Raw genomic sequence first — 27,287 nt, 5'->3', positions numbered from 1 at the left:
CTCTGCTCTCCATCACTTTCACTGTTAAACTAATATGAGTTTGTGTTTCTGCTTCTTTTAAATGCAGCTGTAATGATTGTAAATATTTGAATAGAGCTGATAAATTCTCACATTAACATCTGTGAACAATCAAACAGTGATGTGTCAGTGACGTCCATCTCCATGGTAACTGTGTGCAGCCTGTTGCTCCTCCACTCAGAGGAAAAAGCAGCAGCAGCCTTATCTGTCCGCCGCAGGGGCTGATGGGAGGTTTGAGGAGCTGTTAGAAACCACGTGGCCCTCGTCTGATCTCACAGCTCGTCCTTGTTTGGCCTCAGCTGCATCAGAGCGCCACTTCTCCCCAGGTTCACCAGAGGAAACACCACTGCACAAAATGCTTTTCCTCCCAGCTGCTGCTCTGTGCTGTCTGTGTTCAGGTGAGTGTTTCCAGCCAATCAGGAGCCAACAAACTCAACCTTTAACAAACACTGTCACACTGACCTTCATCTGTGTGTCTGTTTCTCTACAGCGCTGGTTGCCATGGCAGCAGACCTGATTCAGGATGATTTAACATTGACCAGGAGAGTTGGTGAAACAGTCTCCTTCAGCTGTGGAGGAACTGACCAGTGTAGCGGTAATCGTGTATTGTGGTACCAGAAGAAAGACACAGAAACATTCACAAGGATTCTTTATATTGATAAGAATAATGGTAAAATAGAAATACCTTACAATCATCCTCAGCAAGGTGATTTCTCACCTGTAAATAAAGGGAAGGGCTGTGAGGTGAGGATCCAGAAAGTTAAACTCTCACATTCAGCCACCTACTACTGCTCCTGTTGGAAGAGAGATACCCACAGTGAGAAATGATCCCTGCAGCCTGTACAAAAACCTCCAGATGAACAGATGTCAAACAGTGTTTGTGACAGGAAGAGAGCAGTAAACCACAGCCCAGGTTCACATATTTCACCTCCATCTCAGCCAGAGTCACTAACAAACTGAGCTGAGGACTAAATGTTTGTCTGTTGGTGTCAGGATTTTGATTTAAACATTATATTTCATTGATATTATTTATCAGCTATTTCAGCAGGTTTCTTGTTGTTCCACACAGTGAGAACAAAGGAGCAACACAGAAGCACAATGATACAACAAGATGAACACAAACAAACAAACAAACAACAATATAACACAGATAAAAGAGACAAATAATGGAGAGATCAAAAGTGAAACTTTATTAACTTTTGATTTAATAACAAAAATTGACAAAACAATAAATAGAAAAAGATGTTTGACAGAGTTGAAAGTTTGAGATGAAGATAAAAATGGTCTTCTTTGACCTGCTGCTGGAATAAAGTTCATTCCTCCTTCACAATAATAATCTGCTGTTAATGAAAACACTTCCTGTGTCTCTTTCACAATAAAAGCCTTCAGGCAGCATTCTTCATGTCACATCTTTGAGCAGATTTCAACAGATAATTTCACTTTAGTAAAAGATTCAACACAATTCTTGCATTTATGACAATTTCCCCTCAACAGAAATGTGGTAAATGTAAATGGATTTTGCTCTGTGAGCAGCTGAGACTGTCTTCACAAGAGAAACGACAGCAGACACAGTTTGTTTCTTTTAACACGACCACCATCATTTCCTAACTTTAACCACATGTTTATTATTGTAACCATGACGACACAGCTCCCCTCATCTTAACCAGGAAGTCATTTTAACTCAAACCATGATCTTTACCTAAACCTAACTAAACCTTAACCACAGGTTCTGATGTTTACTGTCCATATTCTAAGACAAATGGCTCCACTACAGCATTTACTATTAGAAATTTAATCCTTTATGTGATTCAAAATGTTAAACATCAATTGATTGACAAACAAATAAAAACTATGGCTCCTATGAAAATGTACCTGCATGGCAGCACAGGTACTAATGTCATCCTAACTTGGTTTAGTTCATAATACTCAACAAATCTCCTCACATGTGAACTTTACAACTTTTGAACTTTCATTTTTTTATTTAACAAAACAGTAAAGTTGCAGCCGGACAGATAAACAATGAGCTGAAACTCACTATAAAGCTTCGTAAAGCCGAGAGGAGCTGCAGAGTCACTGATAATTCTCTGTAGGTTCATCACTACGAGCCACGACCAACACATTACACACTGACACATCATGGTTATTATAAAAATATTGATTATAGCAGCTTTAAGTAATTTGCATCATTACAAATGTCAGTTTGATTTTAAATGAGTTCTTAGTTGAGTTTAAATGTTGACCTGATGGTGGCGCTAGAGGAAAAGTCAGAGGAAGTTATTATAATTCATCCTGAGGGGAACATGAATATTTCTACTAAATTACATGACAATCCATCCAATAGATGAAAAGATATTTCAGTCTGGACCAAACATGTCAACCTGCTGGTGGCGCTAGATTAAAAGTTAGAATCAATCAAGTCAAATAAATAATTGAATCCTCTGGGGACCGTGAACGTCTGCACAACATTTAATGAACAATCCATCCGTCCTTTGATCCACAATCAGATCCAATGGATCTGCACTTAAGTGGTGGACCGACCAACCGACTGACATTAGCATCCATATAGTCACACTGCTAATGTGGCTAAAATCAAATAAAAGAAGAGACAGTCATGTTGATATGAACATTAGAGAAACACATCATGGAGATGAAATATGATACTGGTTCATAATTTGGATTCGTTCACCTCAGCTGACACATTCAACAGCAGACAGGTTTTTGTCACAGTCTCATTCACTGTGGAGGAAACCTCTACCTCATCTTTGGCTCTGGAACTAAACTGTATGTAGGTAAGACTAAACTTTCATTTTCCTTCAGTTGTTTTATTGAACAAGTTGAAAATGTGTTTTTAGTTTTAGTTTCTGCTGCTTCAGGCTTTACATGTTAGTTTTTTCATATTTAGTAGAGAATTCTTGATGCAGCCATTCTTCCATAAAACTAATCAATAACTCCTGAAAAGAGCTTCAAATCTCACTGCACATCACAAGTTCTTCTTTATTTATGCATCACATCAAAGTTTGTTTACAGCCAAAAAGTCTAATATCAGTAATGTTACAAATAAACAGTATTTAATAATCTCACTGATTCAGCAGCAGCTCCTGTTTATTAAAAACAAGATGATATATGATGTGAAACATCATTTAATAAATGTTCCTAAATGTCATTTTAGAAGCAAATACTGATAAATATATTGTGTGTTAAATATACAGTATATATTTGTAAATGGTAAAATGTATCTCATGATAATTGTGTGTTTATGATGATAAATATGTCTTTTAGTGGAAGATAAATTAATGCATGAAGGCAAACTCATTTTAAATGTGTGATGAAGCTAAATATAATTTATAGATAAAATGTATAATTGTATATCTTAATCCATATTTAATATAAATCATATTGGTTTATGAAATCAACATCATGTCAAATATATAATGTTAAAACATATTTTAGAAAGTGTTTGATAGAAAATATAATGAATCAGATAATTTACATGTTGTCATTTAATTAAGAATATATATTATTATATTATATTTTATTTACATATCTGAACATGTTGTGGTAATTGTGTTTTATATAAAAGCTAAAACTGAAAAAAAGTTGTTAAAAGTATTGATGTATTGTGTGTCTGATTAGAGTAAATTATATGCTGGTAAATATACTTCATATAAACACTATAATCATTTACAAATGTAACATAAAAATAATATATTTTAACTGAGTAACAAAACTATACTTTAAATTTTATTAAGACAAACATCATCTTATATTATATTATATTATATTATATTATATTATATTATATTATATTATATTATATTATATTATATTATATTATATTAGACGTATCTGAACATGGTAGTCGTGGTGATGGTAATATTGTTTTAAGTAAAAGATAAAACTCATGTTAAAATTATTGATTGATTTTTATTAATTAAAGTATGTGTTGGTAAATATATTTAATATAAAACACTATAATCATCAGCAAATGTATTTTATATGAGGCTGTTATGTCATGATATATTTTATATTTATAAACTCTATTATATTAGTAACTAATGTTGTGGTAAATATTGATAAAGTGGTAAATGATGTTTTAATCTTTATATATGACATATGATGAGCTTGCATGATGCTTTAGTTTGATATGATTATTGATACAGTGTCCAGTAGATGATGTTTGTGGTGTATTGATGAGTAGTTTAGTGATCATGTAGTTTCCAGGATCAGACTGAATGCAGTGCAGTGCTGTAAGCTGCTGTTGACTGTGTGAATGTGTGTCTGTGCTGCTTGTTGCTGCTGTCAAACTTCAGTTGAGCAGGTAGTGAAGCCCGTGGTGAGCGTGTACCCAGCAGCATCCAGAGCCCACCTGGAGGGGAAGAGCTCCCTGCTGTGTCTGGCCTCAGCCATGTCTCCTCCTCTGGTCCAGTTCTCCTGGAAAAGACAGAAGAAGAACGGCTGGCCGGAGGATCTGCCCCCTGCTGAGGGAGAGCAGCTGGAGCTCAGAGAGCCGGGACGCACCGTCGCCATCAGGGTGGTTGATCGGGATGCTCTCTACACGTATAAATACCGCTGCTACGTCAAGCACGAGGGGGTAACAGTGGAGGCCCAAACAGAACAAGGTAATGAAGGCTTGGTGACTGTGTTCAGCAGTGATTCAGCTTCATCTGGAGACGCTGTCAGAGAGAGCAGAGGAGCAGAGCACTGACATTTGTTTTTTTTTTCTGTTTCAGAGGTTTCTGCTCTTCCTCCACCTGTCCCGTCTCAGTACCAGGTGAAGCTGCTCTGTGTGCTGTACACAGTGCTGATAGTGAAGAGTCTGGTGTACTGCTGTGGACTCTCTCTGCTGATGATCCTCAGAAACAAGGGACCGTCCACCAACTGCACACATGCTGACTGACTGTTTTCTGCTCGCCTTTTCTCACCATCACATCTCATCAATTCATCTCATTTATCACTTTGATCAGTGTTCACAAATGTCACTTATGACGTGTTGTGGTTGTTTGTAAATTTACAGTTAAGACACAGTTGTCTTAAAACTATAAATACACACACATACACATAAATACAGTATATTTACAGTTACTATGTATAAATTCTGTAGAATATTAATATCTTGATGCTCTATTTTAATTCCACTTTTAATCATGACTTGTATAATAGTGTAAAATGAAGTTGAATCATTAGCTACCTGGTAGATATGAAGTGCTTACAGTATTTTTTCTTTCTTGTGTATTTTCTTTTTAATACATTATACAGAGGGTGGCAGGTTTATCAAAGTCATTCAGAGAAACATTCTCAATAAACTGAAACATCACAGTTTCTGTCTTTTATAATCATCCATGTTTTTATTGATTTCAGTTTGGCTTCAAATAATCTAAATAATCAGACACAGAATCCACTATATTGACCGAGTTTATTGATACCTACAAGTAATTTGACTCTTGTTGTGAGTAAATCTCAGTAAACTTTCACATAGTGCTAAAAACAAATGTACAGGAAGAAACAAAGAAAAGCTTACAGATATTTAATTTTTTATTTTTTATGATAATTAAGGTGGAATATGTGAGAAAATTAACTTGGTTCACATCAACATATGTGTATGTGTATATGTGCACTTGTATTTTTGCTGAAAAAGAAACATTTCTTTGCTCTATTCATAAATACATCTGATGTTTATGTTGTTTTGTAAATATATATCATATATTAAAAAATTAAAAATTCTACTAAAGACCAATCATCTCCATCTATGGTCTTCTCATTAGTGCAGGTAGTCTTGCTTTTAACTTGACAAGTTTACATTATTAATCTTCTTATTGACATTGTGGGTGTATGTGATGTGCTGTGTGTAGCTGTGCTGTAAATTAGCCTCGAGCTAACTCTGGTCCAGTGCTTCTTAAATGTTTAAAACTGCAACATGTCCCAGTCAATAAACCAATCAATTATCAATTATATGCTTGTTTGTGTTTTGTATTCAATAAAAATATAAAAAATATGATTTAAGTTGGGTTCTTAGTATCAAAATCTACTTCATTCTTTATAATGACTCTACTTTCTTTTCTACGAGTTATGTATTTTTTATTATTATTATTATTATTATTAATAGGATGTTCAACAACTCAATATCAATTACAACCATTTTATTTTGATCTATTTGCTTAAACTTATTGAGTAATGTATTTGTGAACTCAGTACAGACTGTGGGACCTGAGCAGACTGCAGGTGTTTGAACGTCTCCCTTTATTTAATGATGTCAGTTTCTCAGCTCTGAGTTTAGGATTTCAGCTGCTTCTCTCACACATTAATAACACAGATTAAAACTGAGACAGCGAGCGCTGAATTCATACTGAAGTTCCTGGAACCATTCTTTAACCAGAGTCGATGGTTGTAACCGTCATTGTGTTAATACAATGAAAAACCACAGTGAACAGTGTGGAGGCTGCTGAGCAGAAACCCACACGGCCCGTCTGCTGCAGGAAAGGAAGTGTTGATTCGCTGTCAACAGTTTTATATGAGTCCTAATAACCGCCGAGAACAGATTCATACCTGCTGCTGTACACTCATCAACTTCCCTCCCTCTCATTTGTCATGTGGGTCTTTTCTCTTGTTGTCTGTAAACCTTTTTTCCACTGAGCCCTCCACCCACACAGTCAAACTGAGCCCAGCCACCAACAAAGGCCACACATCTGGAGGTCTTGTCACTTTTTCTTTTTTGGAGTTTTTAGCAAAGGTGCACTTTACAGCAGGGGAGGAATGTAATAAAGTACAATTGTGAGGTATTTTACATGAGTATTTACATTTTATGCTTCTTTATACGTCCACTCCACTACATTTCAGAGGGAGATATTTTACTTTCTACTCCACTACATTTACTTCACAGCTATAAGTACTAGTTACTTTTCAGATTTAGATTTTACTAGTAAAGCTGATGATGTATTTTATATTTGAAATACATTTAGATCACTTCATAGGGATTTATTTTCATTTTACATATAAGGGTTTTTTCAGTGTAAAAAAAAGCCACATTAAATCCCCTTTGACTCCATGTTTTAAAACAATACAACATGAAACATTTCAAGAGTGGTGAATACTTTTCACAGGCTCTGTATATATGTATATGATCAATGTAACAGTGTGTGGGGCCAATTTACATAAAGAGTACTTTTACTTTTGATACTTTAAGTACATTTAGCGAATAATACTTCTGTAATTTTGAAAGTAAAACCATTACTTGTAAAGTAGTATTTTATACTGTATTATTGGTACATTTACTTAAGTAAAACAGTTCAATACTTCTTCCATCACTGCTTTACAGTTTACACTTGTCATTGCCGAGTGCTCATACATAAATGACAGAAGGGGCTGTTTGTCAGTATCCTCCAAATATAACACATATGAGTGTTTTCTGATCTGAACGTCTGATTTGTCAACTTAACTACCTTCAGTTGTCAGAAGATCATGGTCATGCAAATCAATTATTCTTACAGTAAAAGGACTTTTTAATCAAATAAATCCAGGAACTCATGAGCCCTGCACTGCTAGAAGCAAAATAATTATTGCCTTTACTCTTATTCTTCTTTTCATTTTTACATTTTTGGCATCATTAAATATTACACTTAGGATTTCTACAGTCAATAAAAGATACTAGAAGATTTTGCTGATGTTTGCAACATTAATTTAAAAGTAAATAATAAATGTACTCAAGAAAGGCTTCAGCAGCTTTTGGGCTCAGATTTCCAATTGTCCTTTGGGTAAAGTATTTGCAGAAATAACTGTCATCAGTTGGTTATCACCTCTATGTGAGGAGCTTTCTAGTGTGAAAACATTAAAGAGGTTTTTGGGAGAAAAACAACAGCATTTTCTGCTTTGACCAGCTGCTGATGTTGCTTGATTATACATGTTTGAAACTTTATTGTGTTATTGTCTGACTGTTTGTGTTCTTATATTATTGGTGTATTTTCTTTTTAATACAAGTAAAGATGACTTGTTTGTCTCAGTGTGGTTTGTGTTCTGCTGCTCTGATTGATGATAACAAATGTATTTTTTTAAATGTTGCAGAGAGGAAGTGAATGTTAAAAATGTTCTTACAGTGTGAATTTAAACACTCTGCAGGTAAAAACCTCAATTTAGAAGAAGATGAAAGATTTCAGAAACACCACAATTTAAAAACTGGTTTGTTTTATTAACAAAAACAACTTCATGAGAGAAACTGATAATAAAACAAACAGCAATGATAAAGTAATACAACTATTAAATATAAAATCTATATTATTAAATAATATATATTAATTATGAAATTAGTACATGTAATTTCATAAAATATGAATAGTATTATTAATTTGGGTTTTGTTATTCAATGAATCATCAAGCACGAGGGGGGAACAGTGGAGGCCCGAACAGAACAAGGTAATGAAGGCTTGGTGACTGTGTTCAGCAGTGATTCAGCTTCATCTGGAGACGCTGTCAGAGAGAGCAGAGGAGCAGAGCACTGACATTTCTCACTGCAACTCCAAACATTTGACTCCTTTTGTGTTTCAGAGCTTCCAGCTCCAGCAGCCTCCTGTCCTCCAGAGAGAGAGCCAGCAGACCTGCCAGCTCTGCAGCAAGCTGACTGTAAGATCACCTGCTGCCTCTCTGCATGCTCTGACAGCTCCAATGTCCTGCTGCAGTTAGGGCTGCATATCAGTCTGTTCACTTTCTGCTCATCATTGAAGGATTTAAACATACACTCCCTGATTCTGTTAGAGTGTCCCACAGCACAACAAGTCCCACTGAGAGAGCCTTCACTTCACAGGCTGACAAATAACACCTTTTGGGGGCGCTATACTCAGTTTTAGGCCTTGAGGGTGATAGAACAAGTTTAGGGAGTATATCTTAAAGCTCCACTCATCAATAGTTTTATATTAAGAATGAATCTAATGACTAAATGAGCTTTTTAGCCTCTTTTAGCTCCTAGTTGTGGTTTTGCAGCACATTTCCTGTCTGCTTCAGTCTCAGTGTTTCCAGCAGCAGCAGCTGTTTTCTGATAAACCCACTGTACACTACCTGCCCAGCAGCAAACAGCAGACAGACCATAATATGTCAGAGAGGAGTTTGTTAGCTTGTTGTGGAGTTCTTCTGCCCCCAAGTGGTAAAAACTTCAAATCTATAGTAACCTGTGTGTTTTTAAACAGTATTTGGACTTTGCTTTTTATCCTTGAGTGATTTTTATTGTTATAAATTGTATAGTTATATTGTTTTTAACATGTTCTACAACATGTTATACAATTGTCTCTCTGTACATACACATATATATGATATATTTACTCTTTATACACATTTGGGGTCATGAAAACAAAAGTTTGAAGAGACTAGTAGTAGTAGAAGCAATGTGTTGTTGCAGCCACATGAGGGCAGCAGTGTAAAGGTTTTATTACTGACAGCTCAGCACAGAGCAGATAGAGGTAATATAATATAAAGTGGAGAATGAGATGTAAACTACAGCTTTAACGTCTAATAAAATGTTGGAACGATATAAAGAATATACAATATAATTTGTAAAATATATTATAAATATTATATAATAAAAAGGGAGAGAGTTACTTTTGGTTTTGCTCCTGAAAACAGCTGAACATGTAGACTGGTGCAGGTTGTATTTGGTACCAACCTTTGATTTAATAATCATGAATAAATATTCAGTTATTTACAAATAAGCTGAATTTTCTCTTATTGTAGATTTTGTAATATTAGAATTATTATTGAATATTATACACAAATTAACATTAGAATATTAGACTTAAAACAACTCTGAAATAAAAACATAGAAGAATATCATTATTAATCATAATCACTATGATTAATAATAAGAATAATAATGAAAGTTTCCAAAAATATCAAATCTGTCAGGATGAAATTTGATGAAATGTGTCTAAACTCAGTGTTAAAAGAGAGCGTCAATGAATGCATGATACCATCAGATGATGCAGGAAATTCAATTCATTTATTAAAGTGGATTAAATAAATATAAGGGGAACATTTAAAGGTTAAAATCACAGTTCAGGAGGAGCTTTGTGGATTTGTATTTTTTTTTATTTTCATCACATCTGTTCTACAAACAACAGAGAACAATCTGTGTTGCTAAATTCACCACCAACCTGAACGTGTTTGTGGTTCCATGAATGTTTTTGTGTTTTGTTGTGTCCCAGATTTTTGATCTGCTGCCAGATTAAAATCAAGATGAAGAAAGTGAAAGTGAAGCACACAGAGAAACAGAGACGTGGAGGAAAACATATGATTAAAAAATAAGAGTCAAATCATTTTAAAAACCAGTTGAGATAATATCAGTCCGTCTCTGCTCTCCATCACTTTCACTGTTAAACTAATATGAGTTGTCATGGCAGCAGACCTGATTCGGGATGATTTAACATTGACCAGGAGAGTTGGTGAAAATGTCTCCTTCAGCTGTGGAGGAACTGACCAGTGTGGTACAAATGTATACTGGTACCAGAAGAAAGACACAGAAACATTCACAAGGATTCTTCTTTCTCCTAAGACAACATGTACGATTGGAAGACGCTACAATCATCCTCAGAAAAATGATTTCTCAGTTGAAAATAAAGGGAACGGCTGTGAGTTGGTGATCAAGACAGTTCAACTCTCACATTCAGCCACCTACTACTGCGCCTGTTGGAAAGGTTCCCACAGTGAGAAATGATCCCTGCAGCCTGTACAAAAACCTCCAGATGAACAGATGTCAAACAGTGTTTGTGACAGGAAGAGAGCAGTAAACCACAGCCCAGGTTCACATATTTCACCTCCATCTCAGCCAGAGTCACTAACAAACTGAGCTGAGGACTAAATGTTTGTCTGTTGGTGTCAGGATTTTGATTTAAACATTATATTTCATTGATATTATTTATCAGCTATTTCAGCAGGTTTCCTGTTGTTCCACACAGTGAGAACAAAGGAGCAACACAGAAGCACAATGATACAACAAGATGAAGACAAACAAACAAACAAACAATGTAACACAGATAAAAGAGACAAATAATGGAGAGATCAAAAGTGAAACTTTATTAACATTTGATTTAATAACAAAAATTGAGAAAATAATAAATAGAAAAAGATGTTTGACAGAGTTGAAAGTTTGAGATGAAGATAAAAATGGTCTTCTTTGACCTGCTGCTGGAATAAAGTTCATTCCTCCTTCACAATAATAATCTGCTGTTCATGAAAACACTTCCTGTGTCTCTTTCACAATAAAAGCCTTCAGGCAGCATTCTTCATGTCACATCTTTGAGCAGATTTCAACAGATAATTTCACTTTAGTAAAAGATTCAACACAATTCTTGCATTTATGACAATTTCCCCTCAACAGAAATGTGGTAAATGTAAATGGATTTTGCTCTGTGAGCAGCTGAGACTGTCTTCACAAGAGAAACGACAGCAGACACTGTTTGTTTCTTTTAACACGACCACCATCATTTCCTAACTTTAACCACGTGTTTATTATTGTAACCATGACGATGCAGCTCCCCTCATCTTAAGGAGGAAGTCATTTTAACCCAAACCATGATCTTTACCTAAACCTAACTAAACCTTAACCACAGGTTCTGATGTTTACTGTCCATATTCTAAGACAAATGGCTCCACTACAGCATTTACTATTAGAAATTTAATCCTTTATGTGATTCAAAATGTTAAACAACAATTGATTGACAAACAAACAAAAACTACGGCTCCTATGAAAATGTACCTGCATGGCAGCACAGGTACTAATGTCATCCTAACTTGGTTTAGTTCATAATACTCAACAAATCTCCTCAAATGTGAACTTTACAACTTTTGAACTTTAATTTTTTATTTAACAAAACAGTAAAGTTGCAGCCGGACAGATAAACAATGATCTGAAACTCACTATAAAGCTCTTTAAAGCCGAGAGGAGCTGCAGAGTCACTGATAATTCTCTGTAGGTTCATCACTACGAGCCACGACCAACACATTACACACTGACACATCATGGTTATTATAAAAATATTGATTATAGCAGCTTTAAGTAATTTGCATCACTACAAATGTCAGTTTGATTTTAAATGAGTTCTTAGTTGAGTTTAAATGTTGACCTGATGGTGGCGCTAGAGGAAAAGTCAGAGGATCAAAGTTATTATAATTCATCCTGAGGGGAACATGAATATTTCTACTAAATTACATGACAATCCATCCAATAGATGAAAAGATATTTCAGTCTGGACCAAACATGTCAACCTGCTGGTGGCGCTAGATTAAAAGTTAGAATCAATCAAGTCAAATAAATAATTGAATCCTCTGGGGACCGTGAACGTCTGCACAACATTTAATGAACAATCCATCCGTCCTTTGATCCACAATCAGATCCAATGGATCTGCACTTAAGTGGTGGACCGACCAACCGACTGACATTAGCATCCATATAGTCACACTGCTAATGTGGCTAAAATCAAATAAAAGAAGAGACAGTCATGTTGATATGAACATTAGAGAAACACATCATGGAGATGAAATATGATACTGGTTCATAATTTGGATTCGTTCACCTCAGCTGACACATTCAACAGCAGACAGGTTTTTGTCACAGTCTCATTCACTGTGGGAGGATACCACCTCATCTTTGGCTCTGGAACTAAACTGTATGTCGGTAAGACTAAACTTTCATTTTCCTTCAGTTGTTTTATTGAACAAGTTGAAAATGTGTTTTTAGTTTTAGTTTCTGCTGCTTCAGGCTTTACATGTTAGTTTTTTCATATTTAGTAGAGAATTCTTGATGCAGCCATTCTTCCATAAAACTAATCAATAACTCCTGAAAAGAGCTTCAAATCTCACTGCACACCACAAGTTCTTCTTTATTTATGCATCACATCAAAGTTTGTTTACAGCCAAAAAGTCTGATATCAGTAATGTTACAAATAAACAGTATTTAATAATCTCACTGATTCAGCAGCAGCTCCTGTTTATTAAAAACAAGATGATATATGATGTGAAACATCATTTAATAAATGTTCCTAAATGTCATTTTAGAAGCAAATAGTGATAAATATATTGTGTGTTAAATATACAGTATATATTTGTAAATGGTAAAATGTATCTCATGATAATTGTGTGTTTATGATGATAAATATGTCTTTTAGTGGAAGATAAATTAATGCATGAAGGCAAACTCATTTTAAATGTGTGATGAAGCTAAATATAATTTATAGATAAAATGTATAATTGTATATTTTAATCCATATTTAATATAAATCATATTGGTTTATGAAATCAACATGATGTCAAATATATAATGTAAAAAAATATTTTAGAAAGTGTTTGGTAGAAAATATAATAAATCAGATAATTTACATGTTGTCATTTAATTAAGAATATATATTATTATATTATATTTTATTTACATATCTGAACATGTTGTGGTAATTGTGTTTTATATAAAAGCTAAAACTCTTTAAAAAGTTGTTAAAAGTATTGATGTATTGTGTGTCTGATTAGAGTAAAGTATATGCTGGTAAATATACTTCATATAAACACTATAATCATTTACAAATGTAACATAAATATAATATATTTTAACCAAGTAATAAAACTATACTTCAAATTTTACTAAGACAAATGTCATCATATTATATTATATTATATTATATTATATTATATTATATTATATTATATTATATTATATTATATTATATTATATTATATTATATTTATTAAATAAATTATTTATTGATTTTTATTAATTAAAGTATATGTTGGTAAATATATTTTACATAAAACACTATAATCATCAGCAAATGTATTTTATGTGAGGCTGTTATGTCATGATATATTTTATATTTTATAAACTCTATTATATTAGTAACTAATGTTGTGGTAAATATTGATAAAGTGGTAAATGATGTTTGAATCTTTATATATGACATATGATGAGCTTCCATGATGCTTTAGTTTGATATGATTATTGATACAGTGTCCAGTAGATGATGTTTGTGGTGTATTGATGAGTAGTTTAGTGATCATGTAGTTTCCAGGATCAGACTGAATGCAGTGCAGTGCTGTAAGCTGCTGTTGACTGTGTGAATGTGTGTCTGTGCTGCTTGTTGCTGCTGTCAAACTTCAGATGAGCAGGTAGTGAAGCCCGTGGTGAGCGTGTACCCAGCAGCATCCAGAGCCCACCTGGAGGGGAAGAGCTCCCTGCTGTGTCTGGCCTCAGCCATGTCTCCTCCTCTGGTCCAGTTCTCCTGGAAAAGACAGAAGAAGAACGGCACGCTGGAGAATCTGACCCTTGCTGAGGGACAGCAGCTGGAGCTCAGAGAGCCGGGACGCACCGTCGCCATCCTGCTGCTCCATCAGCAAGAGAACAGCACATATAAATACCGCTGCTCCGTCAAGCATGAGGGGGGAAAAGTGGAGGCCCAAACAGAACAAGGTAATGAAGGCTTGGTGACTGTGTTCAGCAGTGATTCAGCTTCATCTGGAGACGCTGTCAGAGAGAGCAGAGGAGCAGAGCTCTGACATTTCTCACTGCAACTCCAAACATTTGACTCCTTTTGTGTTTCAGAGCTTCCAGCTCCAGCAGCCTCCTGTCCTCCAGAGAGAGAGCCAGCAGACCTGCCAGCTCTGCAGCAAGCTGACTGTAAGATCACCTGCTGCCTCTCTGCATGCTCTGACAGCTCCAATGTCCTGCTGCAGTTAGGGCTGCATATCAGTCTGTTCACTTTCTGCTCATCATTGAAGGATTTAAACATACACTCCCTGATTCTGTTAGAGTGTCCCACAGCACAACAAGTCCCACTGAGAGAGCTTTCACTTCACAGGCTGACAAATAACACCTTTTGGGGGCGCTATACTCAGTTTTAGGCCTCGAGGGTGATAGAACAAGTTTAGGGAGTATATCTTAAAGCTCCACTAATCAATAGTTTTATATTAAGAATGAATCTAATGACTAAATGAGCTTTTTAGCCTCTTTTAGCTCCTAGTTGTGGTTTTGCAGCACATTTCCTGTCTGCTTCAGTCTCAGTGTTTCCAGCAGCAGCAGCTGTTTTCTGATAAACCCACTGTACACTACCTGCTCAGCAGCAAACAGCAGACAGACCATAATATGTCAGAGAGGAGTTTGTTAGCTTGTTGTGGAGTTCTTCTGCCCCCAAGTGGTAAAAACTTCAAATCTATAGTAACCTGTGTGTTTTTAAACAGTATTTGGACTTTGCTTTTTATCCTTCAGTGATTTTAATTGTTATAAATTGTAGTTAGTTGTGGAAGTTGAAAACAGGAAATCAAATCCTGTTTGGGGCCCCTAAAAAGCTGGGTCCGGCCCTGACTTGTTGTATTTAATAAGGGCCTTTGAGCTGTCAGTCAAACTGTAGTCGACCCTTGTCTTCATGTAAAGCTGGTCGTCCCGTCTGGAAAAGTCCAAGTTCTACTGAAGAAAATGTGATGATATTGTGATGAAATGTCCACAGTTGAACAGACTGAAACAGTGTGGAGAGAAGACTGACCTGTGTGTGTGTGTGTGTGTGTGTGTGTGTGTGTGTGTGTGTGTGTGTGTGTGTGTGTGTGTGTGTGTGTGTGTGTGTGTGTGTGTCAGTGTCCTTCCAGTCTCAGTACCAGGTGAAGCTGCTCTGTGTGCTGTACACAGTGCTGATAGTGAAGAGTCTGGTGTACTGCTGTGGACTCTCTCTGCTGATGATCCTCAGAAACAAGGGACCGTCCACCAACTGCACACATGCTGACTGACTGTTTTCTGCTCGCCTTTTCTCACCATCACATCTCATCAATTCATCTCATTTATCACTTTGATCAGTGTTCACAAATGTCACTTATGACGTGTTGTGGTTGGTTTTACATTTTCTCTCTTTATGCACAAGTTAGATACAGTTGTGCTAAATATATAAATACATATATACACATATATATTTACAAATTAAATCTTAACAGTTACTTTTTTAGCTCAGGTTTGTTTTTTTTCCTACTTTTAGCTTTGACTTGTTTTATACAAAAAATAAAAAATAAATATACTTAGTTTTTAGTATTTTCAAACTTTTATTATGTTTATTGGTGTTTGATTCATTCTGCAAAGTTAAATTTGTCTTTTTTAATTCATAACTGTGATATTCTCAATAAACTGTAACATCATCATTTTTGTGGTTTATGAAGATCTTTGTCTTTTGTTGATTTTTCTTTAAAATTTGTATTTGTACTGATTTTAATGCGTTATGCCCCAAAAATACACAGTATATTTGTAAATAAAGCCTTAACAGTTATTGATTATATAATTTTATTGTAGTGTTATGTTACTCTAGTTTATTTCCAATGAAGATTAACTTCTGAATGTACAATAAAAAAAACTACAATTCAATTATAACTATGGTTAAATAATTTACATTTTTATCATTTTCTTTAGTTAATTATCTTGTTTTGAATGAATTTTGCAACATGTTATACAATTGTCAGTTTTTTGTGATAATCTCAGTAATATATCCAGTCATTTGCAAATAAGCTGCATTTTCTCATATTGTAGATTTTGTAATATTAGAATTATAATTGAATATATCTAACATAAATGGAAGGAGTCTCTGTCTGTCTCTCTACACCTTGTTTTTCCGGCACATCCCACGAATGCTCGATCAGATTGAGATGTGGGGGATTAGGAGGCCAAGGCAACACCTTGAACTCTTGATCATGTTCCTCAAACCATTCCTGAACAGTTTTTGCAGTGAGGCAGTGAGGCATTATCCTGCTGAAAGAGGCCACTGCCATCAGGGAATACCTTTTCCATTGTCTGTGCTGGCATGAGTGTGTTTGGTTATTAGCAATAAATAATAATGATCAGAGATAATGATTAATTATTAAACCATTAAATTATTAATATTAATTAATAATACGAGGCATCAATAAGGTACTCTCATAAACAAAATAGTTCACTTAGTAGAGCCGATATCTGGGATGTCAACATCCACGAGTGAACAGTGACGGTTTAATCCAGAGTTCTGACTCTCAATCAGCCACTTATCACAATAAATATGCACAATAATGACAAAAGACTTCTCTTTAAAGCTATAACTGTGTTCATTAATCTCCACAAGAATTAATAAAGTCAACAAATGTTTCAATTAACAAAAACTATACTACCAACAAATACTAATCAAACAATACACATAGAACAGCAGCTGTGTACGGTCAACCACATGTAAGCAGAAGCGTGTGTGTGGATGACAAGATGGCGGACATGATCTGGCCAGATGACGTCACGCGACCTAAGATGGTGGATGTGATCTGGCGAGAGGACATCGCACGAGATCCAACATGGCTGGCATGACTTGAGGAAGTCATGTCACGTAAGAATCAAGTGGAGGATGTGACCGCAGCGTTTCTGTTAAACAATAGCAAGATGGTGCCAACTGATGGTCGGTGTCTCGATTTCACCCAATTCAACTTATCAAACACACGTGTCTGATGGCAGATGACGAGGGGCAGAGTGGCTCTGTGTCACACGCTATCTGACTGTCAGATGTGTAATAGAGGTGCGTGTATGGGTTTGTGTGTGTGGGTGGGTTAGTAGCGAGAGAGGGAAGAAAGAGGAGGAAAAAACGATTCTCGGCAGGGTCCCACAACCGCAGTGGTTGCTTTATCTACAGAGAGCGTGCATACGGACGGTAAACGGTACGCACGTTGTCAACTTACTTTTCACTCGCGGTGGCACAAACACAGCAGACAACACAAATAGTCTAGAGTGGTGAAAACAAACTAAACAGGCAGCAACTTCAAATACTCCTCAGAGTATAGCAGGCAAAAGGACTCGGCGGCCCGTCAAATCACACAACAAAATACAAGCAACAAGCTTATTAACACACAAAATCTAATACAGTCTCTGCCAAGACGACTTCTAACTTTTATCACTCTTGGAAGTGAATCAATGTGTTTTTCAGTCTGTCAGTAAAATCCAGCATGGGTCCTACAGTGAGTGGTCCAAGCGGTGCCGTCCTTAGTTCCTCAAGGCTGATGGCAGCTGGTAGTCGACCCAGTTGGTAGACAGCCAGGCACAGAAGTTATCCACATCTCTGTGAAGAAATCTTTTTTCCTTCTCCAGCCACAGTTAAAACAGTGGGTTGCAAACAGCGGTCTCTCTCTTGGATCTGGTGATTGTGTTCGGGTGAACATGGGGCAAAGTCAGCGAGGGGAATTACACGTGCACAGGGTTACCTCCTTTAGTAAACTGGCTCACGGAGAAAGCAAAGCTTCTTTCAGGCACGGTTACAATGTAAAGGCAATGATGAATTCTAAAGCCTCCTGGTCAGGCTTCAGAGTTTACATGTAGGCCTGCCTTTGTCTGACACTATGGTTGAGGCCCAACACCATGAAGGGGTGTACTTGGTCTGCAACAATGTTTAGGTAGGTGGTACGTGTCAAAGTAACATCCACATGAATGCCAGGACCCAAGGTTTCCCAGCAGAACATTGCTCAGAGCATCACACTGCCTCCACAGGCTTGTCTTCCTCCCATAGTGCATCTTGGTACCATCTCTTTTCTCTTAAGAGTTAGTGACGGTGGGCTTCAGGCTGCAGCCAGTGAGTTGTCCTCAAATTAAAGTTTTCATTTGATGACTGTGGGTGCTGATATACTAAATTTAACTGAATGGGGTTTATTTGTATAAAGAAAAGAAAAACTATGGTATGGACGGTGGGCAAGTAATGTAATTGGTGTCTGTCCCAACACTGTGTAACACCGGTAACATCGACAACTGTTGCAGGCTTACTGTCCACATGATGTAAAAGAAAACATGATTCATCAGACCAGGCCACCTTCTTCCATTGCTCCATGGTTCAGTTCTGATGCTCACGTGCCCATTGTAGGTGCTTTCAGCGGTGGACAGAGGTCAGCATGTTCTGACACCTGTCTATCATAGCCAGCATTGATTCTCAGCAATTTGTGCTACAGTAGCTCTTCTGAGGGATCGGACCAGATGGACTAGCCTTCGCTTCCCACGTGCATCAGTGAGCCTTAGGTGCCCATGACCCTGTCACAGGTCCACCGCTTGTTCTTCCTTGGACCACTTTTGCTGTTTTGGAGATGCTCTGACTCAGTCATCCAGCTATCACAATTTGTCCCTTGTCAAAGTGGATCAGATCCTTACGCTTGCTCATTTTTCCTGCTTCCAACACATCAATTTCAAGAACTGACTGTTCACTTGCTGCCTAATATATCCCACCCCTTGACAGGTGACATTTTAATGAGATAATCAATGTTATTCACTTCATCTGTCAGTGGTTTTAATGGTTTGGCTGATCAGTATATCTTCTACCTTAAAACGTTACACTCTGGTGGCTTGAATGAAGAATTAGATATGACCTGTTTCTGTCACTCCATCTTATTGTCTTTCCGCACCGGTGGGTCCTATTCCCAGTGTAAAAGCTAACATTTGTATGTTTATATGTCAGTATGGGTATGAGAATATGTTCATGCTATGGAATTATATTATCCTAATGACTTTGTAATGACTTGATCTGCTAGAAATTGGCTTCATGGGTGTTCAAGCCCTGGATCATTGATTAGGTGAACCTGTAGAATAACCCACATACAGGGTGACTCATCATGCATGTTTCGTTTTGCACTGAGGAAAGTTCAACATTGACTGAAACATTTGCACTCTTGCACTGTATGAACTTTTGGACATTGTTTCACTGTCTGTATGGCCTGTAATGTAACAAATAAAAAATATTTAAAATCCAGACTTTAGTTTGAATTCTTTTTTGTTCTCTGTGTGTGAGTCCTTCCTTGCTGCACGATCGACTCATCAATACAACTGACTAGTCGTTGCAGTTCTTGTTATTATTAACATTTGTTCTCACACTTGCTTCTCCTGCTAAGATAAGTCACAATGTCTGATGTGAGAAAGGTCTGTTGGTACTAGTAGTAGTAACAGTACTAGTAAGTCTGATTATATAACACAGTTCATACAGTGAGGCAGTTTCAATGTGCTTTGGAAACACTTTAAAAAAAGAATTAGAAACACAAGAAAGTGTCAAAGTAAGTGAAATTAAAACAATATTAAATGAAACTATATGTACACATGATATATACACACACACACATATATAACATATATACTCTTTATACACATTTGGGGTCATGAAAACAAAAGTTTGAAGAGACTAGTAGTAGTAGAAGCAATGTGTTGTTGCAGCCACATGAGGGCAGCAGTGTAAAGGTTTTATTACTGACAGCTCAGCACAGAGCAGAGAGAGGTAATATAATATAAAGTGGAGAATGAGATGTAAACTACAGCTTTAAAGTCTAATAAAATGTTAGAAAAATATAAATAATATATAATATAATGTGCAAAATATATTATGAATATTATATAATAAAAAGGGAGAGAGTTACTTTTGGTTTTGCTCCTGAAAACAGCTGAACATGTAGACTGGTGCAGGTTGTATTTGGTACCAACCTTTGATTTAATAATCATGAATAAATATTCAGTTATTTAAAAATAAGCTGAATTTTCTCTCATTGTAGATTTTGTAATATTAGAATAATAATTGAATATTATACACAAATTAACATTAGAATATTAGACTTAAAACAACTCTGAAATAAAAACATAGAAGAGATAATAATGAATCTGAAAAACATATTTTTAAATACAGTTTTCTTTGTATCAAAGCATATGAAGCTGAAAGGTATTATTATTATTATTATTATTATTATTATTATTATTATTATTATTATTATTATTATTATTATTATTAAGAATAACAACAAAAGTCACAGTTCAGGAGGAGCTTTGTGGATTTGTAGTTTTTTTTATTTTCATCACATCTGTTCTACAAACAACAGAGAACAATCTGTGTTGCTAAATTCACCACCAACCTGAACGTGTTTGTGGTTCCATGAATGTTTTTGTGTTTTGTTGTGTCCCAGATTTTTGATCTGCTGCCAGATTAAAATCAAGATGAAGAAAGTGAAAGTGAAGCACACAGAGAAACAGAGACGTGGAGGAAAACATATGATTAAAAAATAAGAGTCAAATCATTTTAAAAACCAGTTGAGATAATATCAGTCCGTCTCTGCTCTCCATCACTTTCATTGTTAAACTAATATGAGTTTGTGTTTCTGCTTCTTTTAAATGCAGCTGTAATGATTGTAAATATTTGAATAGAGCTGATAAATTCTCACATTAACACATGTGAACAATCAAACAGTGATGTGTCAGTGACGTCCATCTCCATGGTAACTGTGTACAGCCTGTTGCTCCTCCACGCAGAGGAAAACCACACAGCAGCAGCAGCAGCAGCAGCAGCCTTATCTGTCCGCCGCAGGGGCTGATGGGAGGTTTGAGGAGCTGTTAGAAACCACGTGGCCCTCGTCTGATCTCACAGCTCGTCCTTGTTTGGCCTCAGCTGCATCAGAGCGCCACTTCTCCCCAGGTTCACCAGAGGAAACACCACTGCACAAAATGCTTTTCCTCCCAGCTGCTGCTCTGTGCTGTCTGTGTTCAGGTGAGTGTTTCCAGCCAATCAGGAGCCAACAAACTCAACCTTTAACAAACACTGTCACACTCACCTTCATCTGTGTGTCTGTTTCTCTACAGCGCTGGTTGCCATGGCAGCAGACCTGATTCAGAAAGATTTAACATTGACCAGGAGAGCTGGTCAAAACGTCTCCTTCAGCTGTGGAGGAACTAACCAGTGTAGTGATGATGATGTGGACTGGTACCAGAAGAAAGACACAGAAACATTCACAATGATCCTTCGTTCTCCTAAGACATCATGTACAATTGGAAGTCGCTACAATCATCCTCAGGATAATGATTTCTCAGTTGTAAATAAAGGGAACGGCTGTGAGTTGTTGATCCAGACAGTTCAACCCTCACATTCAGCCACCTACTACTGCTCCTGTTATAAAAGTGGTTCCCACAGTGAGAAATGATCCCTGCAGCCTGTACAAAAACCTCCAGATGAACAGATGTCAAACAGTTTTTTGTGACAGGAAGAGAGCAGTAAACCACAGCCCAGGTTCACATATTTCACCTCCATCTCAGCCAGAGTCACTAACAAACTGAGCTGAGGACTAAATGTTTGTCTGTTGGTGTCAGGATTTTGATTTAAACATTATATTTCATTGATATTATTTATCAGCTATTTCAGCAGGTTTCCTGTTGTTCCACACAGTGAGAACAAAGGAGCAACACAGAAGCACAATGATACAACAAGATGAAGACAAACAAACAAACAAACAATGTAACACAGATAAAAGAGACAAATAATGGAGAGATCAAAAGTGAAACTTTATTAACATTTGATTTAATAACAAAAATTGAGAAAATAATAAATAGAAAAAGATGTTTGACAGAGTTGAAAGTTTGAGATGAAGATAAAAATGGTCTTCTTTGACCTGCTGCTGGAATAAAGTTCATTCCTCCTTCACAATAATAATCTGCTGTTAATGAAAAGACTTCCTGTGGCTCTTTCACAATAAAAGCCTTCAGGCAGCATTCTTCACGTCTCATCTTTGAGCAGATTTCAACAGATAATTTCACTTTAGTAAAAGATTCAACACAATTCTTGGATTTATGACAATTTCCCCTCAACAGAAATGTGGTAAATGTAAATGGATTTTGCTCTGTGAGCAGCTGAGACTGTCTTCACAAGAGAAACGACAGCAGACACTGTTTGTTTCTTTTAACACGACCACCATCATTTCCTAACTTTAACCACGTGTTTATTATTGTAACCATGACGACGCAGCTCCCCTCATCTTAAGGAGGAAGTCATTTTAACCCAAACCACGATCTTTACCTAAACCTAACTAAACCTTAACCACAGGTTCTGATGTTTACTGTCCATATTCTAAGACAAATGGCTCCACTACAGCATTTACTATTAGAAATTTAATCCTTCATGTGATTCAAAATGTTAAACAGCAATTGATTGACAAGCAAACAAAAACTACGGCTCCTATGAAAATGTACCTGCATGGCAGCACAGGTACTAATGTCATCCTAACTTGGTTCAGTTCATAATACTCAACAAATCTCCTCAAATGTGAACTTTACAACTTTTGAACTCCATAAAGCCGAGAGGAGCTGCAGAGTCACTGATAATTCTCTGTAGGTTCATCACTACGAGCCACGACCAACACATTACACACTGACACATCATGGTTATTATAAAAATATTGATTATAGCAGCTTTAAGTAATTTGCATCATTACAAATGTCAGTTTGATTTTAAATGAGTTCTTAGTTGAGTTTAAATGTTGACCTGATGGTGGCGCTAGAGGAAAAGTCAGAGGATCAAAGTTATTATAATTCATCCTGAGGGGAACATGTATATTTCTACTAAATTACATGACAATCCATCCAATAGATGAAAAGATATTTCAGTCTGGACCAAACATGTCAACCTGCTGGTGGCGCTAGATTCAAAGTTAGAATCAATCAAGTCAAATAAATAATTGAATCCTCTGGGGACCGTGAACGTCTGCACAACATTTAATGAACAATCCATCCGTCCTTTGATCCACAATCAGATCCAATGGATCTGCACTTAAGTGGTGGACCGACCAACCGACTGACATTAGCATCCATATAGTCACACTGCTAATGTGGCTAAAATCAAATAAAAGAAGAGACAGTCATGTTGATATGAACATTAGAGAAACACATCATGGAGATGAAATATGATACTGGTTCATAATTTGGATTCGTTCACCTCAGCTGACACATTCAACAGCAGACAGGTTTTTGTCACAGTCTCATTCACTGTGAGCGACTGGATCTTTGTCTCTGGAACTAAACTGTATGTAGGTAAGACTAAACTTTCATTTTCCTTCAGTTGTTTTATTGAACAAGTTGAAAATGTGTTTTTAGTTTTAGTTTCTGCTGCTTCAGGCTTTACATGTTAGTTTTTTCATATTTAGTAGAGAATTCTTGATGCAGCCATTCTTCCATAAAACTAATCAATAACTCCTGAAAAGAGCTTCAAATCTCACTGCACACCACAAGTTCTTCTTTATTTATGCATCACATCAAAGTTTGTTTACAGCCAAAAAGTCTGATATCAGTAATGTTACAAATAAACAGTATTTAATAATCTCACTGATTCAGCAGCAGCTCCTGTTTATTAAAAACAAGATGATATATGATGTGAAACATCATTTAATAAATGTTCCTAAATGTAATTTTAGAAGCAAATAGTGATAAATATATTGTGTGTTAAATATACAGTATATATTTGTAAATGGTAAAATGTATCTCATGATAATTGTGTGTTTATGATGATAAATATGTCTTTTAGTGGAAGATAAATTAATGCATGAAGGCAAACTCATTTTAAATGTGTGATGAAGCTAAATATAATTTATAGATAAAATGTATAATTGTATATCTTAATCCATATTTAATATAAATCATATTGGTTTATGAAATCAACATGATGTCAAATATATAATGTTAAAAAATATATTAGAAAGGGTTTGATAGAAAATATAATGAATCAGATAATATACATGTTGTGATTTAATTATATTTATATTATTATATTATATTTTATTTACATATCTGAACATGTTGTGGTAATTGTGTTTTATATAAAAGCTAAAACTCTTTAAAAAGTTGTTAAAAGTATTGATGTATTGTGTGTCTGATTAGAGTAAAGTATATGCTGGTAAATGAACTTCATATAAACACTATAATCATTTACAAATGTAACATAAATATAATATATTTTAACCAAGTAATAAAACTATACTTCAAATCTTACTAAGACAAACATCATCATATTATATTATATTATATTATATTATATTAGACGTATCTGAACATGGTAGTCGTGGTGGTGGTAATATTGTTTTAAGTAAAAGATAAAACTCATGTGAAAATTATTTATTCATTTTTATTAATTAAAGTATATGTTGGTAAATATATTTTACATAAAACATTATAATCACTAGCAAATGTATTTTATATGAGGCTGTTATGTCATGATATATTTTATATTTATAAACTCTATTATATTAGTAACTAATGTTGTGGTAAATATTGATAAAGTGGTAAATGATGTTTTAATCTTTATATATGACATATGATGAGCTTCCATGATGCTTTAGTTTGATATGATTATTGATACAGTGTCCAGTAGATGATGTTTGTGGTGTATTGATGAGTAGTTTAGTGATCATGTAGTTTCCAGGATCAGACTGAATGCAGTGCAGTGCTGTAAGCTGCTGTTGACTGTGTGAATGTGTGTCTGTGCTGCTTGTTGCTGCTGTCAAACTTCAGTTGAGCAGGTAGTGAAGCCCGTGGTGAGCGTGTACCCAGCAGCATCCAGAGCCCACCTGGAGGGGAAGAGCTCCCTGCTGTGTCTGGCCTCAGCCATGTCTCCTCCTCTGGTCCAGTTCTCCTGGAAAAGACAGAAGAAGAACGGCCCGCTGGAGAATCTGACCCTTGCTGAGGGACAGCAGCTGGAGCTCAGAGAGCCGGGACGCACCGTCGCCATCCTGCTGCTCCATCAGCAAGAGAACAGCACATATAAATACCACTGCTACGTCAAGCACGAGGGGATAACAGTGGAGGCCCAAACAGAACAAGGTAATGAAGGCTTGGTGACTGTGTTCAGCAGTGATTCAGCTTCATCTGGAGACGCTGTCAGAGAGAGCAGAGGAGCAGAGCACTGACATTTCTCACTGCAACTCCAAACATTTGACTCCTTTTGTGTTTTCAGCAGCCTCCTGTCCTCCAGAGAGAGAGCCAGCAGACCTGCCAGCTCTGCAGCAAGCTGACTGTAAGATCACCTGCTGCCTCTCTGCATGCTCTGACAGCTCCAATGTCCTGCTGCAGTTAGGGCTGCATATCAGTCTGTTCACTTTCTGCTCATCATTGAAGGATTTAAACATACACTCCCTGATTCTGTTAGAGTGTCCCACAGCACAACAAGTCCCACTGAGAGAGCTTTCACTTCACAGGCTGACAAATAACACCTTTTGGGGGCGCTATACTCAGTTTTAGGCCTCGAGGGTGATAGAACAAGTTTAGGGAGTATATCTTAAAGCTCCACTAATCAATAGTTTTATATTAAGAATGAATCTAATGACTAAATGAGCTTTTTAGCCTCTTTTAGCTCCTAGTTGTGGTTTTGCAGCACATTTCCTGTCTAGTTCAGTCTCAGTGTTTCCAGCAGCAGCAGCTGTTTCCTGATAAACCCACTGTACACTAGCTGCCCAGCTGCAAACAGCAGACAGACCATAATATGTCAGAGAGGAGTTTGTTAGCTTGTTGTGGAGTTCTTCTGCCCCCAAGTGGTAAAAACTTCAAATCTATAGTAACCTGTGTGTTTTTAAACAGTATTTGGACTTTGCTTTTTATCCTTGAGTGATTTTAATTGTTATAAATTGTAGTTAGTTGTGGATTCAAAAGTTATTTTAAGTTGAAAACAGGAAATCAAATCTTGTTTCGGGCCCCTAAAAAGCTGGGTCCGGCCCTGACTTGTTGTATTTAATAAGGGCCTTTGAGCTGTCAGTCAAACTGTAGTCGACCCCTGTCTTCATGTAAAGCTGGTCGTCCCGTCTGGAAAAGTCCAAGTTCTACTGAAGAAAATGTGATGATATTGTGATGAAATGTCCACAGTTGAACAGACTGAAACAGTGTGGAGAGAAGACTGACCTGTGTGTGTGTGTGTGTGTGTGTGTGTGTGTGTGTGTGTGTGTGTGTGTGTGTGTGTGTGTGTGTGTGTGTGTGTGTGTGTCAGTGTCCTTCCAGTCTCAGTACCAGGTGAAGCTGCTCTGTGTGCTGTACACAGTGCTGATAGTGAAGAGTCTGGTGTACTGCTGTGGACTCTCTCTGCTGATGATCCTCAGAAACAAGGGACCGTCCACCAACTGCACACATGCTGACTGACTGTTTTCTGCTCACCTTTTCTCACCATCACATCTCATCAGTTCATCTCATTTATCACTTTGATCAGTGTTCACAAATGTCACTTATGACGTGTTGTGCTTGGTTTTACATTTTCTCTCTTTATGCACAAGTTAGATACAGTTGTGCTGAATATATAAATACATATATACACATATATATTTACAAATTAAACCTTAACAGTTACCTTTTTAGCTCAAGTTTGTTTTGTTTCCTACTTTTAATGTTGACTTGTATTATACAAAAAATACAAATAAACATAGAAAATATAATTTAGTTTTTAGTGTTTTTCAAACCTTTATTACATTTATTATTTTGTGTTCAATACATTCTGCAAAGTTAGATTTGTCTTTTTAAT

General features: G+C 36.3%; 3 protein-coding genes and 1 gene segment (V, D, J or C); all 4 read left to right on the top strand.

The window, feature by feature from the left end:
* Positions 1-219: 219 nt before the first annotated feature.
* Positions 220-9,017, top strand: LOC121908914. Of its 2 annotated transcripts, XM_042429243.1 has the most exons (5): positions 220-416; positions 509-835; positions 2,763-2,807; positions 4,329-4,637; positions 4,749-5,003. In XM_042429243.1, the coding sequence occupies exons 1-5, from the start codon at positions 374-376 to the stop codon at positions 4,913-4,915; spliced, it is 891 nt and encodes a 296-aa protein (XP_042285177.1). In that variant the 5' UTR covers positions 220-373; the 3' UTR covers positions 4,916-5,003. The 2 variants fall into 2 exon arrangements, with proteins under 2 accessions (XP_042285177.1, XP_042285176.1); XM_042429242.1 differs by lacking the exons at positions 220-416; positions 509-835; positions 4,749-5,003 and adding an exon at positions 8,554-9,017 and having other exon boundaries at positions 2,389-2,799.
* Positions 9,018-12,538: 3,521 nt separating this feature from the next.
* Positions 12,539-15,989, top strand: LOC121908394 (the record flags this gene model as incomplete). The annotated part of the gene is made up of 4 exons (XM_042428351.1): positions 12,539-12,659; positions 14,138-14,446; positions 14,579-14,653; positions 15,605-15,989. Coding segments are annotated over 4 exons (654 nt in total), but the record flags the coding sequence as incomplete, so codon positions are not given.
* Positions 15,990-21,301: 5,312 nt separating this feature from the next.
* On the top strand, positions 21,302-21,978 carry LOC121908924. The segment is given in 2 exon segments: positions 21,302-21,515; positions 21,608-21,978. Coding segments are annotated over 2 exon segments (381 nt in total).
* Positions 21,979-23,406: 1,428 nt separating this feature from the next.
* On the top strand, positions 23,407-27,139 carry LOC121908922. Of its 2 annotated transcripts, none has more exons than XM_042429259.1 (4): positions 23,407-23,824; positions 25,298-25,606; positions 25,743-25,799; positions 26,763-27,139. In XM_042429259.1, the coding sequence occupies exons 1-4, from the start codon at positions 23,698-23,700 to the stop codon at positions 26,909-26,911; spliced, it is 642 nt and encodes a 213-aa protein (XP_042285193.1). In that variant the 5' UTR covers positions 23,407-23,697; the 3' UTR covers positions 26,912-27,139. The 2 variants fall into 2 exon arrangements, with proteins under 2 accessions (XP_042285193.1, XP_042285192.1); XM_042429258.1 differs by having other exon boundaries at positions 25,740-25,799.
* Positions 27,140-27,287: the final 148 nt, after the last annotated feature.

Source organism: Thunnus maccoyii, chromosome 12, assembly GCF_910596095.1.
Source record: "Thunnus maccoyii chromosome 12, fThuMac1.1, whole genome shotgun sequence".
In the NCBI taxonomy this organism is placed as follows: Eukaryota; Metazoa; Chordata; class Actinopteri; order Scombriformes; family Scombridae; genus Thunnus; species Thunnus maccoyii.
This window is presented reverse-complemented; position numbering and strand designations above follow the sequence as displayed.